We start from the raw sequence: 22,988 nt of genomic DNA on the forward strand, positions 1-22,988 counted from the left end.
CCTCTCATTAACCACACCTCTCATTAACCACACCCCTCATTAACCACACACCTCATTAACCACACCCCTCATTAACACACACACACACACACACACACACACACACACACACACACACACACACACACACACACACACACACACACACTAAAGACACAATAACTGCATTCCACACTTTCAGTGTCTGTATATCTGATCCAGTATTAATGCAGTGTCTGTATATCTGATCTGATCCAGTATTAATGCAGTGTCTGTGTATCTGATCTGGTCCAGTATTAATGCAGTGTCTGTATATCTGATCTGATCCAGTATTAATGCAGTGTCTGTATATCTGATCTGATCCAGTATTAATGCAGTGTCTGTATATCTGATCTGATCCAGTATTAATGCAGTGTCTGTATATCATATCCAGTATTAAGGCAGTGTCTGTATATCTGATCTGATCCAGTATTAATGCAGTGTCTGTATATCTGGTCCAGTATTAATGCAGTGTCTGTATGTCTGATCCAGTATTAATGCAGTGTCTGTATATCTGATCCAGTATTAATGCAGTGTCTGTATATCTGTTCCAGTATTAATGCAGTGTCTGTATATCTGACCTGGTCCAGTATTAATACAGTGTCTGTATATCTGACCTGGTCCAGTATTAATACAGTGTCTGTATATCTGATCTGATCCAGTATTAATGCAGTGTCTGTATATCTGATCTGGTCCAGTATTAATGCAGTGTCTGTATATCTGATCTGATCCAATATTAATGCAGTGTCTGTATATCTGATCTGGTCCAGTATTAATGCAGTGTCTGTATATCTGATCTGATCCAGTATTAATGCAGTGTCTGTATATCTGACCTGGTCCAGTATTAATACAGTGTCTGTATATCTGACCTGGTCCAGTATTAATACAGTGTCTGTATATCTGATCCAGTATTAATGCAGTGTCTGTATATCTGATCTGATCCAGTATTAATGCAGTGTCTGTATATCTGATCTGATCCAGTATTAATGCAGTGTCTGTATATCTGATCTGATCCAGTATTAATGCAGTGTCTGAATATCTGATCCAGTATTAATGCAGTGTCAGGAGGCTGGGTAGACAGCCTCCTACAGGAATCGCTCGTCTGTCGCTTTGAGAGCCAATTAGAGCACAGAGACTCTGACTCATTACTCGCTTCACACACACACACTGTACAATATATTCACACACACACACACACTGTACAATATATTCACACACACACACACTGTGTACAATATATACACACACACTGTGTACAATATATACACACACACTGTGTACAATATATACACACACACACTGTGTACAATATATACACACACACACACACACACACACACTGTGTACAATATATTCACACACACACACACACACACACACTGTACAATATATAAACACACACACTGTACAATATATTCACACACACACTGTACAATATATATACACACACACACACTGTGTACAATATATTCACACACACACACACACACTGTACAATATATTCACACACACACACACTGTGTACAATATATTCACACACACACACACACACACACTGTACAATATATTCACACACACACACACACTGTACAATATATAAACACACACACACACACACACACTGTACAATATACACACACACACACACACACTGTGTACAATATATTCACACACACACACACACACTGTGTACAATATATTCACACACACACACACACACACACTGTGTACAATATATTTACACACACACACACACACACACACACACACACACACACACACACACACACACACACACACACACACTGTGTACAATATATTCACACACACACACTGTGTACAATATATTCACACACACTGTGTACAATATATTGAGTTAGGGAGGGAGTGAGGAAGGAAGGAAGGAAGGAAGGAAGGGAGGGGGAGAGTGAGTGAGGGAGGGAGTGAGTGAGGGGGGAGAGTGAGGGAGGGAGGGAGGGGGAGAGTGAGTGAGGGAGTGATGAAGGGAGGGGGAGAGTGAGTGAGGGAGGGAGTGAGGAAGGGAGGGGGAGAGTGAGTGAGGGAGTGAGGGAGGAAGGGGGAGAGTGAGTGAGTAGGGAGTGAGGGAGGAAGGGGGAGAGTGAGTGAGGGAGTGAGGGAGGGAGGGGAGAGTGAGTGAGGATGTGAGGGAGTGAGGGAGGAAGGGAGGGGGAGAGTAAGTGAGGGAGTGAGTGAGGAAGGGAGGAGGAGAGTGAGTGAGGGAGTGAGTGAGGGAGGGAGGGTGTGAGGGAGGAAGGGAGGGGGAGAGTGAGTGAGGGAGTGAGTGAGTGAGGGAGTGAGTGAGTGAGGGAGTGAGTGAGTGAGGGAGTGAAGGAGGGAGGAAGGGAGGGAGGGGGAGCGACTGCACTGTAGACCGGCTCTGCAGACACACCCTTCTCTAAACAACCAGTCTCTACTGAGAGATTGTTTCACACCACTTCTGCACTGCTCACACTCACATACTGACACACACACACATACACACACACTGTCTCTCTCACACACACACACACACACACACACACACACACACACACACACACACACACACACACACACACACACACACACACACACACACACACACACACACACACACACACACACACACACACACACACACACAAACAGTCACGCTCACACAGAAAGAAAGAGAGAGAGAGAGCGAGACAGAGAGAGAGAGAGAGAGAGAGAGAGAGAGAGACAGTGAGAGAGAGACAGAGAGAGAGAGAGAGAGAGAGAGAGAGAGGGAGAGATGGAGAGAGAGAGAGAGAGAGAGAGAGAGAGAGAGAGAGAGAGAGAGAGAGAGAGAGAGAGAGAGAGAGAGAAAGCGAGGGTGGTAGATGGGAGTGAAGGGGTAGAAGTGTAAGGTGCTGTGTGTTCTCCATACGCTGACAGAGGCTGAGTCAGTGAGCCACTGTGCCCGCTCTGAAGGCTCTACTCCTGGGAGAGACAGACCCTCCAGCCCCCCGAGCCTGGAGACCACCACCCACCCTCCGAACGGAGAAGGAGGAAGCGACAAGAGAGGAGAAAAGAAAGCCTTTGGGTGGTAGGTTGTCCCAGTCAACCGTTGTTCAGTGATGACATCAGGATCATGTGACCGGGTCTATCCAGTGACTGCAGGAGGAAGGAGACAAAGTTTAAAGCTGGTGTCTGTCTGTCGGGTAGTGTGAGTGAGGCTCCGCTCTCCTCGCCTCCCAGGAACCACACAAAAACGCTCAGCCCTCTGGGTAACAGACAGACCTCTGGAGTGTAAATGGTTAATGTGATCGGGTCATCACCAGTCGCAGGCGCTACGCAGAGCAGCGCTACCTTAGCCAGTAGGGACGTTCCAACTCGTCCACGCTCACCCTGCTAGAGCCTTCCACACCCCTACCAGACCTTCTGTTAATTCCAACCCGTCCAGACCTTGTCTTTTTCATGTGGTCGTCTGAATTACTGATACCAGAAAGAGTTTCTTGTGAATGGTTTTGTTCTTTTCTCCGTGGTACGTGCTCTTGGTTTAGGATCTAGAGGCCATTTGGTCAGGGGCCAAGGGTCAGGCTAACCACAGTGGAACCACAAGGCTGGATTTCACAGCAACCAGTAGGGCTCATGGCATCGAACAGTCTATTCAGTACAGTTACACCATGGCAACAGAACTTCTGGGGTGAGTACAAGACTTTACAGTGTTATTCTGGTGTGGTATTCTACTGTGGTATTCTACTGTGGTATTCTACTGTGTTACTCTACTGTGTTAAACTACTGTGTTACTCTACTGTGTTATTCTACTATGTTACTCTACTGTGTTATTCTACTGTGTTATTCTACTGTGTTACTCTACTGAGTTATTCTACTGTGTTACTCTACTGTGTTATTCTACTGTGTTACTGTGTTACTCTACTGTGTTATTCTACTGTGTTACTCTACTGTGTTATTCTACTGTGTTAATCTACTGTGTTCCTCTACTGTGTTCCTCTACTGTGTTATTCTACTGTGTTATTCCACCGTGTTACTCTACTGTGTTATTCTACTGTGTTATTCCACCGTGTTACTCTACTGTGTTATTCTACTGTGTTAATCTACTGTTTTCCTCTACTGTGTTACTCAACTGTGTTATTCTACTGTGTTATTCTACTGTGTTATTCTACTGTGTTACTCGACTGTGTTACTCGACTGTGTTACTCGACTGTGTTACTGTCTTACTCTACTGTGTTATTCTACTGTGTTATTCTACTGTCTTATTCTACTGTGTTACTCTACTGTGTTACTGTGTTACTCCACTGTGTTATTATACTGTGTTATTCTACTGTGTTACTCCACTGTGTTATTCTACTGTGTTATTCTACTGTGTTAATCTACTGTTTTACTCTACTGTGTTACTCTACTGTGTTAATCTACTGTGTTACTCTACTGTGTTAATTCTACTGTGTTATTCTACTGTGTTATTCTACTGTGTTACTCTACTGTGTTACCCTACTGTGTTATTCTACTGTGTTACTCTACTGTGTTACTCTACTGTGTTACTGTGTTACTCTACTGTGTTACTCTACTGTGTTACTCTGTTACTCCACTGTGTTTCTCTACTGTGTTTTTCTACTGTGTTACTCTACTGTGTTACTCTACTGTGTTATTCTGCTGTGTTACTGTGTTGCTGTACTGTGTTATTCTACTGTGTTACTCTACCGTGTGACTGTATTGTGAGTTGGGTTATGGTCAAGGTCAGGGGTTTGGGTTAGCGTCAAGGTCAGGGGTTTGGGGTCTGGGTTTCGGTTAGCGTCAAGGTTAGGGGGTGTGGATTAGGGGTTTGGTGAGGGGATCAGCTAAGGTCAAGGAATATTTTGCAGTAACATAAACTCTCATTTTGTGATTTGTGGCATGTAAATATGATCCATCTAAAAGCCTGACTGCGAGATAACGAGCTCCGTGAAGTTGTTAGTAGACATCTCTGAAGACTGAGATGACATGTTAATTTAAAGCTCGAGAACGTATAGAACCAAAAAACTCTCAGGAAAGACATTTCCAAACAATGTAAACAATCAGTCAAGAACAAAAAGTAATTATGGAGGAGCATTGGAGAGAACATAGGAACACTGTATCTGTGGTGATCACATAACTGTTGTGTTTTAACTGTTTTAACTGTGTTTTATTTGTAGTTTAACTGTTAGAACTGTGTTTTAACTGTGTTATAACTGTTTTAATTGTGTTTTAAGTGTGTTTTAACTTTGTTATAACTGTGTTATAACTGTTTTATATCTGTGTTTTTAACTGTTATAACTGTGTTATAACTGTTTTATATCTGTGTTTTTAACTGTTATAACTGTGTTATAACTGTGTTATAACTGTGTTATAACCGTGTTTTAACTGTGTTTTATTTGTAGTTTAACTGTTTGAACTGTGTTTTAACTGTGTTATAAATCTTTTAATTGTGTTTTAAGTGTGTTTTAACTTTGTTAGAACTGTTTTATAACTGTTTTATATCTGTGTTTTAACTGTTATAACCGTGTTTTAACTGTGTTACATGTGTAATCTAGCTGTGTCAGAGAGGGGATGGCAGAGAGGGGATGCCAGAGAGGGGGTGGCAGAGAGGGGGTGGCAGGGGAGATGGCAGAGAGGGGTTGGCAGAGAGGGGGTGGCAGAGAGAGGATGGCAGAGAGGGGGTGGCAGAGGAGATGTCAGAGAGGGGATGGCAGAGAGGGGGTGGCAGAGAGGGGGTGGCAGAGAGGGGATGGCAGAGAGGGGATGCCAGAGAGGGGGTGGCAGAGAGGGGATGGCAGAGAGGGGGTGGCAGAGGAGATGGCAGAGAGGGGGTGGCAGAGAGGGGATGGCAGAGAGGGGGTGGCAGAGGAGATGGCAGAGAGGGGGTGGCAGAGAGGGGATGGCAGAGAGGGGGTGGCAGAGAGGGGGTGGCAGAGGAGATGGCAGAGAGGGGATGCCAGAGAGGGGTTGGCAGAGAGGGGATGGCAGAGAGGGGGTGGCAGAGGAGATGGCAGAGAGGGGATGGCAGAGAGGGGGTGGCAGAGAGGGGATGGCAGAGAGGGGATGGCAGAGAGGGGGTGGCAGAGCGGGGGTGGCAGAGGAGATGGCAGAGAGGGGATGGCAGAGAGGGGGTGGCAGAGAGGGGATGGCAGAGAGGGGGTGGCAGAGAGGGGATGGCAGAGAGGATGACAGAGAGGGACTTAGCTGTGTGTGTGTGTGTGTGTGTGTGTGTGTGTGTGTGTGTGTGTGTGTGTGTGTGTGTGTGTGTGTGTGTGTGTGTGTGTGAGAGAGAAAGAAAGAGAAGGAGCACGGCTAACTGCCCAATGAGTGAATGAGCAGTGAGAGCGCATGGAGAGGGAGGGACTTCCACCACTCAGCAGCAGCTATTACCAGGTTAACCCCTGACCCCACATGGGGAACCTGGGATTGTAGAGAGAAGGAAGAGAGAAGAGGGAAGAGGAAAGAAAGAGGCGGGACAGATTTACAGAAGTATAGAATCTCCGGATTAATGATCCATCAATGTAGAGGAAGAGGATTAATGATACATCAATGTAGAGTGGTTCTTCATTTCAAAGATATTTGTTTTTTTGCGGAAGGTAGATATTAAAACACAAATGTATCAATAACTATCACCCTGTATAGATATCTATAACATGTATCATTAACTATCACCCTGTATAGATATCTATAACATATGGTGGTATCTATCACCCTGTATAGATATCTATAACATATGGTGGTATATAGTACCCAGTATAGATATCTACAACATGTATCAGTAACTATCACCCTGTATAGATATCTATAACATATGGTGGTATCTATCACCCTGTATAGATATCTATAACATATGGTGGTATATAGTACCCAGTATAGATATCTACAACATGTATCAGTAACTATCACCCTGTATAGATATCTACAACATGAAGCAGTATCTATCACCCTGTATAGATATCTACAACATATGGTGGTATCTATTACCCAGTATAGATATCTATAACATATGGTGGTATCTATTACCCTGTATAGATATCTACAACATATGGTGGTATCTATTACCCTGTATAGATATATACAACATATGGTGGTATCTATTACCCTGTATAGATATCTATAACATATGGTGGTATCTATTACCCTGTATAGATATCTATAACATATGGTGGTATCTATTACCCTGTATAGATATCTATAACATATGGTGGTATCTATTACCCTGTATAGATATATATAACATATGGTGGTATCTATTACCCTGTATAGATATCTATAACATATGGTGGTATCTATTACCCTGTATAGATATCTATAACATATGGTGGTATCTATTACCCTGTATAGATATATATAACATATGGTGGTATCTATTACCCTGTATAGATATATATAACATATTGTGGTATCTATTACCCTGTATAGATATCTATAACATATGGTGGTATCTATTACCCTGTATAGATATATATAACATGTATCAGTAACTATCACCCTGTATAGATATCTACAACATGAAGCAGTATCTATTACCCAGTATAGATATCTATAACATGTATCATTAACTATCACCCTGTATAGATATCTACAACATGAAGCAGTATCTATTACCCTGTATAGATATCTATAACATGTATCATTAACTATCACCCTGTAGAGATATCTATAACATATGGTGGTATCTATTACCCTGTATAGATATCTATAACATATGGTGGTATCTATCATCCTGTATAGATATCTACAACGTGTGGTGGTATCTATCACCCTCTATAGATATCTACAACATATGGTGGTTTCTATTACCCAGTATAGATATCTATAACATATGGTGGTATCTATTACCCTGTATAGATATCTATAACATATGGTGGTATCTATTACCCTGTATAGATATCTATAACATATGGTGGTATCTATTACCCGGTATAGATATCTATAAAATATGGTGGTATCTATTACCCTGTATAGATATCTATAACACATGGTGGTATCTATTACCCTGTATAGATATCTATAACATGTATCAGTAACCATCACCCTGTATAGATATCTACAACATATGGTGGTATCTATTACCCTGTATCGATATCTATAACATATGGTGGTATCTATTACCCTGTATAGATATCTATAATATGTATCAGTAACTATCACCCTGTATAGATATCTACAACATGAAGCAGTATCTATTACCCTGTATAGATATCTATAACATATGGTGGTATCTATTACCCTGTATAGATATCTACAACAAATGGTGGTATCTATTACCCTGTATAGATATCTATAACATGTATCAGTAACTATCACCCTGTATAGATATCTACAACATATGGTGGTATCTATTACCCTGTATAGATATCCACAACATATGGTGGTATCTATTACCCTGTATAGATATCTACAACATGAAGCAGTATCTATTACCCTGTACAGATATATATAACATATGGTGGTATCTATTACCCTGTATAGATACATATAACATATTGTGGTATCTATTACCCTGTATAGATATCTATAACATATGGTGGTATCTATTATCCTGTATAGATATCTATAACATATTGTGGTATCTATTACCCTGTATAGATATCTATAACATCTATCAGTAACTATCACCCTGTATAGATATCTATAACATATTGTGGTATCTATTACCCTGTATAGATATCTATAACATATGGTGGTATCTATTACCCTGTATAGATATCTACAACATGAAGCAGTATATATTACCCTGTATAGATATATATAACTTATGGTGGTATCTATTACCCTGTATAGATATCTACAACATGATGCAGTATATATTACCCTGTATAGATATATATAACATATGGTGGTATCTATTACCCTGTATAGATATATATAACATATTGTGGTATCTATTACCCTGTATAGATATCTATAACATATGGTGGTATCTATTACCCTGTATAGATATCTACAACATATGGTGGTATCTATTACCCTGTATAGATATATAACATATGGTGGTATCTATTACCCTGTATAGATATATAACATATGGTGGTATCTATTACCCTGTATAGATATATATAACATATTGTGGTATCTATTACCCTGTATAGATATCTATAACATATGGTGGTATCTATTACCCTGTATAGATATATATAACATATTGTGGTATCTATTACCCTGTGATATTACCTTAATACCAGTGATTTTGGATTGGGATGTTCTACAAGCACTTGTCCACATACTTTTGATATGTAGTGTATGTTGTTATATGGCTTTTTTACTGGCTTGGCTTCCCCAGTGATTTACCCACGCACCGCTACTGATCAGAAGGTCTCAAATCAAATCAAATTGTATTGGTCACTTACACGTAGTTAGCAGATGTTAATGTGACTGTAGCGAAATGCTTTTGCTTCTATTTCGGACAGTGCAGTAATATTTAACAAGTAATCTAACAATTCCCCAACAACTACCTAATACACACAAATCAGAATGTGTACATATAAATATTTGGATGAGTGATGACCGAGTGGCATTGGCAAGGTGCAGTAGATGGTATAAAATACAGTATAAACATATAATATGAGTAATGTAAGATATGTAAACATTATTAAAGTGGCATTATTTAGAGTGGCATTGTTTAAAGTGACTAGTTTATTTATTTATTAAAGTGGCCAGTGATTGGGTCTCAATGTAGGCAGCAGCCTCTCTGAGTTAGTGATTGCTGTTTAGCAGTCTGGTGGCCTTGAGATAGAAGCTGTTTTTCAGTCTCTCGGTCCCCGCTTTGATGCACCTGTACTGACCTCGCCTTCTGGATGGTAGTGGGGTGAACAGGCAGTGGCTCGGGTGGTTGTTGTCCTTGAAGATCGTTTTGGCCTTCCTGTGACATCGGGTGGCGTAGGTGTCCTGGAGGGCAGGTAGTTTGCCCCCGGTGATGCGTTGTGCAGACCTCACCACCCTCTGGAGAGCCCTGCGGTTGTGGGCGGTACAATTGCCGTACCAGGTGGTAATACAGCCCGACAGGATGCTCTCAATTGTGCATCTGTAAAGGTTTATCAGGGTTTTGTGTGACAAGACAAATTTCTTCAGTCTCCTGAGTTGAAGAGGCGCTGTTGCGCCTTCTTCACCACAATGTCTGTGTGGGTGGACCATTTCAGTTTGTCTGTGATGTGTACGCCGAGGAACTTAAAACTTTCCACCTTCTCCACTGCTGTCCCTTCGATGTGGATAGGGGGGTGCTCCCTCTGCTGTTTCCAGAAGTCCACGATCATCTCCTTTGTTTTGTTGACGTTGAGTATGAGGTTATTTTCCTGGCACCACACTCCGAGGGCCCTCACCTCCCTCACCAACAGTAGGCTGTCTCGCCACTGTTGGTAATCAAGCCCACAACTGTTGTGTCGTCTGCAAACTTGATGATTGAGTTGGAGGCGTGCGTGGCCACACAGTAGTGGACGAACAGTGAGTACAGGAGGGAACTGAGCACGTACCCTTGTGGGGCTTAAGTGTTGAGGATCAGCAAAGTGAAGATGTTGTTTCCTACCTGCACCACCTGGGGGCAGCCCGTCAGAAAGTCCAGGACCCAATTGCACAGGGTGGGGTTGAGATCCAGGGCCTCCAGCTTGATGATGAGCTTGGAGGGTGCTATGATGTTGAAAGCTGAGCTGTATTCAATGAACAGCATTCCTACATAGGTTATTAACAGGTTATTAAGGCGAGTCTCACAGCGGTTACTAAGGCGAGTCACACAGCGGTAATTAAGACGAGTCACACAGCGGTAATTAAGACGAGTCACACAGCGGTAATTAAGACGAGTCACACAGCGGTAATTAAGACGAGTCACACAGCGGTAATTAAGACGAGTCTCACAGCGGTAATTAAGACGAGTCTCACAGCGGTTACTAAGACGAGTCACACAGCGGTAATTAAGACGAGTCACAGCGGTAATTAAGACGAGTCTCACAGCGGTTATTAAGGCGAGTCACACAGCGGTTATTAAGACGAGTCTCACAGCAGTAATTAAGACAAGTCTCACAGCGGTTACTAAGACGAGTCACACAGCGGTAATTAAGACAAGTCACAGCGGTAATTAAGACGAGTCTCACAGCGGTTACTAAGGCGAGTCACACAGCGGTTGTTAAGACGAGTCTCACAGCGGTAATTAAGACGAGTCTCACAGTGGTAATTAAGACGAGTCTCACAGCGGTAATTAAGACGAGTCTCACAGCGGTAATTAAGACGAGTCACAGTGGTAATTAAGACGAGTCACAGCGGTAATTAAGACGAGTCTTACAGCGGTAATTAAGACGAGTCACAGCGGTAATTAAGACGAGTCTCACAGCGGTTATTAGGACTTACAGTGGATTTGGAAAATTTTCAGACCCCTTGTTTATTTACAGCCTTATTCTAAAATGGATGAAAAAAATAATCTTCATCAATCTACACACAATACCCCATAATGACATCACAATACCCCATAATGACACCACAATACCCCATAATGACATCACAATACCCCGTAATGACATCACAATACGCCATAATGACATCACAATACCCCGTAATGACATCACAATACCCCATAATGGCATCACAGTACACCATTACGAAAATAAGTGAATTTGCATTGGTTTCGAAAATGCTACTGATTTGGACCAGCCATCAAAATCATTGCCATTAATATGGAGTTGGTCCCCCATTTGCTGCTATAACAGCCTCCACTCTTCTGGGAAGGCTTTCCACTAGATGTTGGAACATTGCTGCAGGGACTTGCTTCCAATCAGCCATAAGAGCATTCGTGAGGTTGGGCACTGAAGTAGGGCAATTAGGCCTGGCTTGCAGTCGGTGTTCCAATTCATCCCAAAGGTGTTCGATGGGGTTGAGGTCAGGGCTTTGTGCAGGTCAGTCAAGTTTTTCCACAACAGTCTCGACAAAGCATTTATGTATGGACCTCGCTTTGTGCACGGGGGCATTGTCATACTGAAGCAGGAAACTGCTTTCACAAAGTTGGAAGCACAGAATCGTCTAGAATGTCATTGTATGCTGTAGCGTTAAGATTTCCCTTCACTGGAACTAAGGGGCCTAACCCGAACCATGAAAAACAGATTCCTCCTCCACCAAACTTTACAGTTGGCACTATGCATTGGGGCAGGTAGTGTTCACCTTGCATCCGCAAAACCCAGATACGTCCGTCGGACTGCCAGATGGTGAACTGTGATTAATCACTCGAGAGAACACATTTCCACTGCTCCAGAATTCAATGGCAGCGAGCTTTACACCACTCCAGCCGACACTTGGCATTGCGCATGGTGATCTTAGGCTTGTGTGCGGCTGCTCGGCCATGGAAACCCATTTCATGAAGCTCCTGACGAACATTTACTGTGCTGACGTTGTTTCCAGAGGGATTTTGAAACTAGTGAGTGTTTCAACCGAGGACAGACGATTTTTACGCGCTTCGCGCTTCAGCACTGGATGGACCAGTGCTGTGAGCTTGTGTGGCTTACCACTTTGCAGCTGAGCCGTTGTTGCTCTAGCAGTGCAGGAATTTGACAAACTGAATTGTTGGAAAGGTGGCATCCTATGACTGTGCCACGTTGAAAGTCACTGAGCTCTTCAGTAAGGCCATTCTACTGTCAATGTTTGTCTATGGAGATTGCATGGCTGTGTGCTTGATTTTATAGACCTTTCAGCAATGAAATAGACAAATCCACTAATTTTGAAGATGTGTCCACATACTTTTGTATATACAGTGTATTTTTTATTTTATTTTAAAATGAATATCCCTTTACTGCGCAAAAGTGAAGACTCTCACTCTGTCACAACTCCTGCTCTCAGACACAAATGGGCTCTGGCAACCATTTCCTTACTCACTCACTTAACTCATCACAGTTTTTCAATTGCACAAAACACACTTCCTACACTTCCTACACACCCGCACTCCCCCCACATATACACCCATACATACCCACATACTGTGCCTTTTATGTCCTCTGTTTGTCTTGTTTTTAAATCTACCTTGTTGATTCCTGACTCATTTTGGCTTTAGGTACTTCTATGTTCCAGGTCCTTGTATTTTGGGGATAAAATATTTCCTACTTCGATCTATTTATAAATACAGCACAAAAAAAAATAGAATACTAAGTATTTTACAACATTCCCTAACTTGAATATTATAGAGTATTTGTAGTTAATTTATTAATTGTTGTGTTTTATTATTTCCATTTATTTGTTTTATTATAATCCTACTATTAATTTTTCTGGATGTTCCAAATTATTTATAATAGCATGGAGTGGTCTTGGTGTCTCGGGAACAGTTTGTTTATAAATGTTTATCTTGTCAATTAATAGTTTGTCGACTACGAGAGCGACACGTCTCCCTTTTAGTCTATTGTCTTTGAAGATTGTGACACGTTGTTTGTGTGAGCTCACACTTGTGAGGAACAAGTTTTGATTTATTTTATTAAATGTACGAGTTTTGTCAACTTATTCATTGTCTTTTGTTTGGAGCGCTCCTGTCAACATTGAGAAAGGACACGCATCTGATTACTTATAGAACAGTGGAGGCTCCTCAGAGGAGAATGAGGAGGACCATCCTCAGTGAATTCCAGAAAAAAAGAAATTGTGAAATATTTAAAAAGTTATACTTTTTTGATAAAACTATACTAAATGTATATTCAGATGGTCTGAGAGTTCTTCAGGTTCCTTTTGGCAAACTCCAAGAAGGCAGTCATGTGCCTTTTACTGAAGAGTTGCTTCTGTCTGGCCACCGTCTGGCCTATTTGGTGGAGTGCTGCAGAGATGGTTGTCCTTCTGGAAGGTTCTCCCATCTCCACAGAGACACTCTAGATCTCTGTCAGAGTGACCGTCGGGTTCTTGGTCACCTCCCTGACCAAGGCCCTTCTCCCTCAGTTGCTCAATTTGGCCAGGCGGCCAGCTCTAGGAAGTGTTTCGGTGGTTACAAACTTCTTCCAATTAATTAAGAATGATAGAGGCTACTGTGTTCTTGGGGACCTTCAATGCTGCAGACATTTTGTGCTGCCCTTCCCCAGATCTGTGCCTCGACACAATCCTGTCTCGGAGCTCTACAGACAATTCCTTCAACCTCATGGCTTGGTTTTTGCTCTGACATGCACTGTCAACTGTGGGACCTCATATAGACAGGTGTGTGCCTTTCCAAATCATGTCCAATCAAATGAATTTACGACAGGTGGACTCCAATCAAGTTGTGGAAACATCTCAAGGATGATCAATGGAAACAGGATGCACCTGAGCTCAATGTCGAGTTTCATAGTAAAAGGTCTAGATACTAATGTAAATAAGGTATTTTTAGTTTTCTTTTATACATTTTTGCAAACATTTCTAAAAACCTGTTTTTGCTTTGTCATTATGGGGTATTGTGTGTAGATTGATGAGGAAAACATTATTTTAATCAATTTTTGAATAAGGCTGTAAAGTAACAAAATTAAGAAAAAGTCAAGGGGTCTGAGTAATTTCTGAATGCACTGTAATTGAACAGTTTTGGACAAATCAAAAATGAAGGAGAAGCCCCAGAGTGATAGAGGGAGAGAGAGAGCTAACAATATTTTGTTTTATTTGTTTATTTATTTCACTTTCACTTACTTAGCTAGCTAATGCATTTAGCTAATTTGTCCTACTCAAACACGCAGCTCAAAGAGAGAGAAATACTATTTATGTTAGCTAGCTGGCTAAGGCTATCCAACACTGGAACTCCAACACAAGGAATCTTTCGTGTACACTTTACTGCATGATTATAGCGAGTTTACTAATGAATTACTAATGCGTTAGTTCTAGTAGCTATGTTGACTTGACGTTAGCTAATATGGTGACGTTGACAAGATGTAGGCTGTGTGTAGCGGTTAGCGGTTATGGTATAAAGGATTGGAAAAGTTTTTTTTTACCTGGTCACAGACAGCTGTTGTGTTGTGTACTGAAGTCCACAAGCAAAGGGGAAAAGTGAGAGGAGGAGAGCGGGTTGATGAGAAAATAAATTATTAAAACGAAGCAAAGGGATCATGCTGTTTGTATGGGGCTGCTATGAAAGGGATCATGCTGTTTGTACGTTGCTGCTATGAAAGGGTTCATGCTGTTTGTACGTGGCTGCTATGAAAGGGATCATGCTGTTTGTATGGGGCTGCTATGAAAGGGATCATGCTGTTTGTATGGGGCTGCTATGAAAGGGATCATGCTGTTTGTATGGGGCTGCTATGAAAGGGATCATGCTGTTTGTATGGGGCTGCTATGACAGTGATCATGCTGTTTGTATGGGGCTGCTATGAAAGTGACCTGTGTGTGCAGGTGATCATCGGAATCTGCCGATTCTGTAGAAAAACAATTCTTAAACAGAAGCAAAACAGAATGAAACGGGAATAAACCTACCTGAATTTGTCCAACAGAAACTCTCGTTTGCAACTATTTTGGATGAATGATTACTCCATTCTAGCAACCTCATGATGGCTATAGTGATTTTTTTTTTTTTTACCTGGTCACAGACAGCTGTTGTGTTGTGTACTGAAGTCCACAAGCAAAGGGGAAAAGTGAGAGGAGGAGAGCGGGTTGATGAGAAAATAAATTATTAAAACGAAGCAAAGGGATCATGCTGTTTGTATGGGGCTGCTATGAAAGGGATCATGCTGTTTGTATGGGGCTGCTATGAAAGGGATCATGCTGTTTGTACGTGGCTGCTATGAAAGGGATCATGCTGTTTGTATGGGGCTGCTATGAAAGGGATCATGCTGTTTGTACGTTGCTGCTATGAAAGGGTTCATGCTGTTTGTACGTGGCTGCTATGAAAGGGATCATGCTGTTTGTATGGGGCTGCGATGAAAGGGATCATGCTGTTTGTATGGGGCTGCTATGAAAGTGATCATTCTGTTTGTACGTGGCTGCTATGAAAGGGATCATGCTGTTTGTATGGGGCTGCTATGAAAGGGATCATGCTGTTTGTATGGGGCTGCTATGAAAGTGATCATGCTGTTTGTATGTGGCTGCTATGAAAGTGATCATGCTGTTTGTACGTGGCTGCTATGAAAGGGATCATGCTGTTTGTATGGGGCTGCTATGAAAGTGATCATTCTGTTTGTACGTGGCTGCTATGAAAGGGATCATGCTGTTTGTATGGGGCTGCTATGAAAGGGATCATGCTGTTTGTATGGGGCTGCTATGAAAGTGATCATGCTGTTTGTATGTGGCTGCTATGAAAGTGATCATGCTGTTTGTACGTGGCTGCTATGAAAGGGATCATGCTGTTTGTATGGGGCTGCTATGAAAGGGATCATGCTGTTTGTACGTTGCTGCTATGAAAGGGTTCATGCTGTTTGTACGTGGCTGCTATGAAAGGGATCATGCTGTTTGTATGGGGCTGCTATGAAAGGGATCATGCTGTTTGTATGGGGCTGCTATGAACGTGATCATGCTGTTTGTATGGGGCTACTATGAAAGGGATCATGCTGTTTGTATGGGGCTGCTATGAAAGTGATCATGCTGTTTGTATGGGGCTGCTATGAAAGGGATCATGCTGTTTGTATGGGGCTGCTATGAAAGGGATCATGCTGTTTGTATGGGGCTGCTATGAAAGGGATCATGATGTTTGTATGGGGCTGCTATGAAAGTGACCTGTGTGTGCAGGTGATCATCAGAATCTGCCGATTCTGTAGAAAAACAATTCTTAAACAGAAGCAAAACAGAATGAAACGGGAATAAACCTACCTGAATTTGTCCAACAGAAACTCTCGTTTGCAACTATTTTGGATGAATGATTACTCCATTCTAGCAACCTCATGATGGCTATAGTGAAAATGTTAGTATCATGTAGTAGCCTAAACCTATCGATGTTACATTGAACTAGGTGGATGGAATATGAATGACAGTCATCCAATATGCTGTAATAGAAATAAGGTCATAATCATACAAATAAAAACATATCCTGCCTAATCTTAAACAGCAACAACCGCCACTAGTCTAGAAGTAGGCCTAGGCTACCTGGCCTGCTCTCAAATGTATTTCTGATGTCTTAACTTACCACCAGTAATGAGCTGTGAAGCTTCTTTTAAAAAATGTTGCTTTCACTTCATACAGTTAGTAAACAAAGTCTGTTTTTTACATCTATTGAAATTGAAAATAGTTCCTTAATGTAATTGAAAAATCTTTCCAACTCTCTCCCTTTCGATAACCACCGAGCCTTGGCGTGATATCATGCTCTGATCCAGTGGAAAAGTCATAAAATACCTGATTACTTCTTATCCCTTGCGAAAACACAGCTGTGTCTATCCTGGCCTGGGAAACTCTGAGGGCCCACAATAGTTGATACAATGTTGCAAGTTTGTTAGCTCAAGCTTGGGGACGGACCAAATTGATAGTTACAATGTTTCAGTTTCGTAGCAGACAGGCAGAGTAGAGAGATGAATGCGATTGAAAGAACAAATCTCCAATGTGATTTATAGGATATTTATTTTCATCAGGATATTTTCTGCTTGCAATGTTTTTATTTGTTGGCTTTATATTGGCTATTTATACATAATTGGCAATAGAAATGAAAAAATGTGCTTATGAAAATCATCACTGGCATGCAGATCGGTAGAAATGGTAAGATAAATTGATCAATAAAGATAAATAAATAAAATAAATAATAACAAATAAATACAATCCACGAGGTTGCTGACCCCTGGTGTAGCCTATTACAAGTAGCGACAGAATCTGTGAAGGCCAGCAGCAACGAGAGGAGGAGGAGAAGGAGGAGGAGGAGGAGGAGGAGGAGGGTCGGGTCAGGAACAGGTTTTTCTCTTCTCGTTATCTTGATCTCTGGCTCTCTCTTGAGTCATTTGCGTGACTTAATTATTTAAGCAAACAGTGTGCTTAAAGCATCAGACAAGCTCAGTGTATATACATATCTGTTAGATTTCTGTTTTATTAATTACTGAATTCACCTCTCATTCAGCAGCCAATGGTTCTGTTGCTTGGTGTGTAAGGGTTAATACTTTGCTACTGGTGTTAGTATTCTGTTTGATACTCTGTCACTACTTTATCCTCCAGAATACTCAGAAAGTAAAAGTGTTTTACTATTCTAACTGGTAATAAACTCTCTAATAAAGATGTCTGGGCTAAAGATTCAAATTATATTCAGTGGTTTTTACAACTTTCCCAAAATATTAATTGATAACGTATAACAAGTTCCCTGGTAGTAAAACACAACAATAGCTTCAGCTGCTTTCCAAACTGTTGAGCAAGAAACGACGCGTGATATTTTCCCTGTAGTGTGTGTGTGTGTGTGTGTGTGTGTGTGTGTGTGTGTGTGTGTGTGTGTGTGTGTGTGTGTGTGTGTGTGTGTGTGTGTGTGTGTGTGTGTGCACGCATAGGGCAGAGCGAGATCACACACAGTCCTGTAACAGAGAGCATAAACAAACTCACTGCAGAGTGTAGATAGTCCCCAGGCACTGCTGCTGTGTATTACGGTGTGTGTGTGTGTGTGTGTGTGTGTGTGTGTGTGTGTGTGTGTGTGTGTGTGTGTGTGTGTGTGTGTGTGTGTGTGTGTGTGTGTGTGTGTGTGTATATACAGTATATAGTGGATAAATAATTCTCATCTTCAGAAGCTGTGCTCTCATCACCTCAGGACTCTGTCAGGATATCGTGAAGAGATCTGCCTCCACTTACTGTAAGGCTCGGAGTGCATCCCAAACGGTACCCTGTCTAAATGGGTCCTGGTCAAAAAGTAGTGCACTATATAGGGAATAGGGTGCCATGTAGTGCACTCTATAGTGAGAAGGGTGCCATGTAGTGCCCTATCTAGATAATAGGGTGCCATGTAGTGCACTATATAAGGAGTAGGGTGCCATGTAGTGCACTATATAGGGAGTAGGGTGCCATGTTTTGCACTATATAGGCAATAGGGTGCCATGTAGTGCACTATATAGCGAATAGGGTGCCATGTAGTGCCCTATCTAGGGAATAGGGTGCCATGTAGTGCACTATATAGGGAGTAGGGTGCCATGTAGTGCCCTATCTAGGGAACAGGTGGCCAGTATGGTATCATCTCCTGTCGTTCTACATTTATTTAATTTCCCATATATGATTGATAAACAGCTGTGATTGGCTGACGACAATGATGACCTGTGATTCAAAATAAACAATAACAGCTCAAACCAGACAGTAAACAGTAAACATCTGTATGAAATAGAGCGTGTTGAGTTAGTTTATATGATGTCTGATACTACCCCCAGGGGGGGAATCAGCAGTCTCATACACACTACCTTTTAGAGAATCCCTCAGAGAGACTACTATCCCACAATTTTCTGGATGTCCGTCCCAATTCATAGCTTTTTCCCTATGTAGTGCACTACCTTTGGACCAGGGCCCATAGGGAATATGGTGCCTTTTGGGATGTACCGATATTATGACATAAATAAGTGAGTGTATTAAAGGATACTGGAATGTAACTGGATAAAGAGTTGCTGGATATTGTAAAGTGTGAATATAGTGCATGGCTTTACTGAAAGGTATTAAAAGCTTCACACTGTAATACTGCAGCATTAAATGGATACTTCAGGATTCATTTCCCAGTGTCAGATGAACCTGTGGAAACCATTTTTATATCTCTGTGTGCAGTTTGAAGGAAGTTGTTCGCATTAGTAAAATTGCTAACTAGCGTTAGCACAATTGCTTACTAGCGTTAGCATAATTGCTAACTAGCGTTAGTACAATTGCTTACTAGTGTTAGCACAATTGCTAACTAGCGTTAGTACAATTGCTAACTAGCGTTAGTTAGCACAATAACTGAAAGTCTATGGTAACTGCCTTGCGCTATATTCAGCCAATATTCAGATCCAGCGACCCTTTAATCCAGCTACATTGTGTCATAGTGAGAGCATTAAAGAGTATTAAAATTATCCAATATGAATCTTCAGGGAGGAAGTAACCACCTAGCACGCTGTAACTACGCTGGTAACAATAGGCCCTTGTAAAACACTAAAACACAGTCACATCATCTACATAGTGCTACTATTCATAGTGAGTAGCCTACTAGCACTTGTGGCAAAGGCAATTCAAAATAGCATGTCATAGGACACATTCTCTATTTAGTTGCGGTTGCTTAAAAAGTCACTCATAATAATTTGCTGCGCTAATCCGGGCAGCCATTTTTTTATTTCCTCCTAAAAGTGTCTTAGCCTAAACCACACATCACAGCTAAATTGGCTAGGTACGTCTTATACCAACCACTGGGTTATACCTCTATTTCAAATATTTAATTTACCCTTCTGTTTTACTCTCTGAAAAATACGGGTAGGTCGTAGAATGGAAGGACCCTTAAAGGTAGGAACGTAGGAGCTGGTTTCAGATCGGTAGTGACCACTACAGAGGGTCGGGTTAGAATAACGAGGAAGCAGTGTTTCCAGTTTAAGGGGGTTTAATAACGATGATCCACTCACACACATCCAACAACCACTCTAAGTCTGACTGGTGACTGACAATCATTGTGTGGTTCTGTAAAGAAAAGGAGAAAACGTTTAACACTGATCTGCGCTGTAGCAGGAAATGTGTTCACATCGCAGTAGCCTACACAGGCTACGGAACTTGTAGACATGGTAAACTAAGTAAATACACTAACGTAAACTGTACAGTACTGTAAGTACATCGACACAACATTAACATATTAAGCATGAGCAATATACACAGAGAACAACCTAGTACCATAAAGTGAGAAATGCCAACAAATGGCGTATCGCTTTCAGGCGTGCTGAAGGTATTGTGACCACAGGAGGAAGAGAAGCAGAGGGAAACATCCAGTCGTCAGGGTAGGGACATCTGCCCTGCCCATGCTACGGTCCTACATTTTACATTTTTTTTTACATTTTAGTCATTTAGCAGACGCTCTTATCCAGAGCGACTTACAGTAGTAGTCCTACACTGAAAGTCCAGGGAATGATAACTGCTGATAGGCTGACATAATACTGACTGGTGTGGCATTGACCAATAAGAACTAAAATAAGTTTAGGACCTTATGAATTGGGGCTGAGCTGGCTGTTTAACCCCCAGTAGAGTACTAGAACAGCTGACTGAAGCTGGCTGTTTAACCCCCAGTAGAGTACTGGAACAGCTGACTGAAGCTGGCTGTTTAACCCCCAGGATAGTAGGAGAACATTTGACTGAAGTTGCCTGTTTAACCCCCAGTAGAGTACTAGAACAGCTGACTGAAGCTGGCTGTTTAACCCCCAGTAGAGTACTAGAACAGCTGACTGAAGCTGGCTGTTTAACCCCCAGTAGAGTACTGGAACAGCTGACTGAAGCTGGCTGTTTAACCCCCAGTAGAGTACTGGAACAGCTGACTGAAGCTGCCTGTTTAACCCCCAGTATAGTACTCGAACAGCTGACTGAAGCTGGCTGTTTAACCCCCAGTAGAGTACTAGAACAGCTGACTGAAGCTGGCTGTTTAACCCCCAGTAGAGTACTGGAACAGCTGACTGAAGCTGGCTGTTTAACCCCCAGTAGAGTACTGGAACAGCTGACTGAAGCTGTCTGTTTAACCCCCAGTAGAGTACTGGAACAGCTGACTGAAGCTGCCTGTTTAAGCCCCAGTATAGTACTCGAACAGCTGACTGAAGCTGGCTGTTTAACCCCCAGTAGAGTACTGGAACAGCTGACTGAAGCTGGCTGTTTAACCCCCAGTAGTGTACTGGAACAGCTGACTGAAGCTGGCTGTTTAACCCCCAGTAGAGTACTGGAACAGCTGACTGAAGCTGCCTGTTTAACCCCAGTATAGTACTGGAACAGCTGACTGAAGCTGGTTGTTTAACCCCCAGTAGAGTACTGGATTATCACTAACTCTGGACTGTCAGTAACTCTGGACTGTCAGTAACTCTGGACTGTCAGTATCTCTGGACTGTCAGTAACTCTGGACAGTCAGTAACTCTGGACAGTCAGTAATTCTGGACTGTCAGTAACTCTTTACAGTCAGTAACTCTGGACTGTCAGTAACTCTGGACAGTCAGTAACTATGGACAGTCAGTAATTCTGGACTGTCAGTAACTCTTTACAGTCAGAAACTCTTTACAGTCAGTAACTCTGGACAGTCAGTAACTCTTTACAGTCAGTATCTCTGGACTGTCAGTAACTCTGGACAGTCAGTAACTGGACTGTCAGTAATTCTGGACTGTCAGTAACTCTTTACAGTCAGAAACTCTTTACAGTCAGTAACTCTGGACAGTCAGTAACTCTTTACAGTCAGTATCTCTGGACTGTCAGTAACTCTGGACTGTCAGTAACTCTGGGCTGTCAGTAACTCTGGGCTGTCAGTAACTCTGGACTGTCAGTAACTCTGGGCTGTCAGTAACTCTGGACTGTCAGTAGCTCCGGGCTGTCAGTAACTCTGGGCTGTCAGTAACTCTGGACAGTCAGTATCTCTGGACTGTCAGTATCTCTGGACTGTCAGTAACTCTTTACAGTCAGTATCTCTGGACTGTCAGTAACTCTGGACTGTCAGTAACTATGGACTGTCAGTTACTCTGGACTGTCAGTAACTCTGGACTGTCAGTATCTCTGGACTGTCAGTATCTCTGGACTGTCAGTAACTCTGGACTATCAGTAACTCTGGGCTGTCAGTAACTCTGGGCTGTCAGTAACTCTGGACTGTAAGTAATTCTGGATAGTCAGTAACTCTGGGCTGTCAGTAACTCTGGACAGTCAGTAACTGTTTACAGTCAGTATCTCTGGACAGTCAGTAACTCTGGACAGTCAGTAACTCTGGACTGTCAGTATCTCTGGACTGTCAGTAACTCCGGACTGTCAGTATCTCTGGACTGTCAGTATCTCTGGACTGTCAGTAACTCTGGACTATCAGTAACTCTGGGCTGTCAGTAACTCTGGGCTGTCAGTAACTCTGGACTGTAAGTAATTCTGGATAGTCAGTAACTCTGGGCTGTCAGTAACTCTGGACAGTCAGTAACTGTTTACAGTCAGTATCTCTGGACAGTCAGTAACTCTGGACTGTCAGTATCTCTGGACTG

The 22,988-nt window shown here is 42.1% G+C and overlaps 1 protein-coding gene across 1 annotated transcript in view; it reads left to right on the forward strand.

Annotated features, from left to right (window-relative positions):
- Positions 1 to 2,868: 2,868 nt before the first annotated feature.
- LOC100286411 (runt-related transcription factor 2) overlaps positions 2,869 to 22,988 on the forward strand; it is a 143,754-nt gene continuing 123,634 nt past the window's right edge. Inside the window, exon 1 of the mRNA XM_045695491.1 lies at positions 2,869 to 3,685. Coding sequence (XP_045551447.1) covers positions 3,631 to 3,685 — 55 coding nt within the window. The 5' untranslated portion in view covers positions 2,869 to 3,630. The remainder of the gene's footprint in view (positions 3,686 to 22,988) is intronic.

This window comes from Salmo salar, chromosome ssa15, assembly GCF_905237065.1.
Source record: "Salmo salar chromosome ssa15, Ssal_v3.1, whole genome shotgun sequence".
Lineage (NCBI taxonomy): Eukaryota > Metazoa > Chordata > Actinopteri > Salmoniformes > Salmonidae > Salmo > Salmo salar.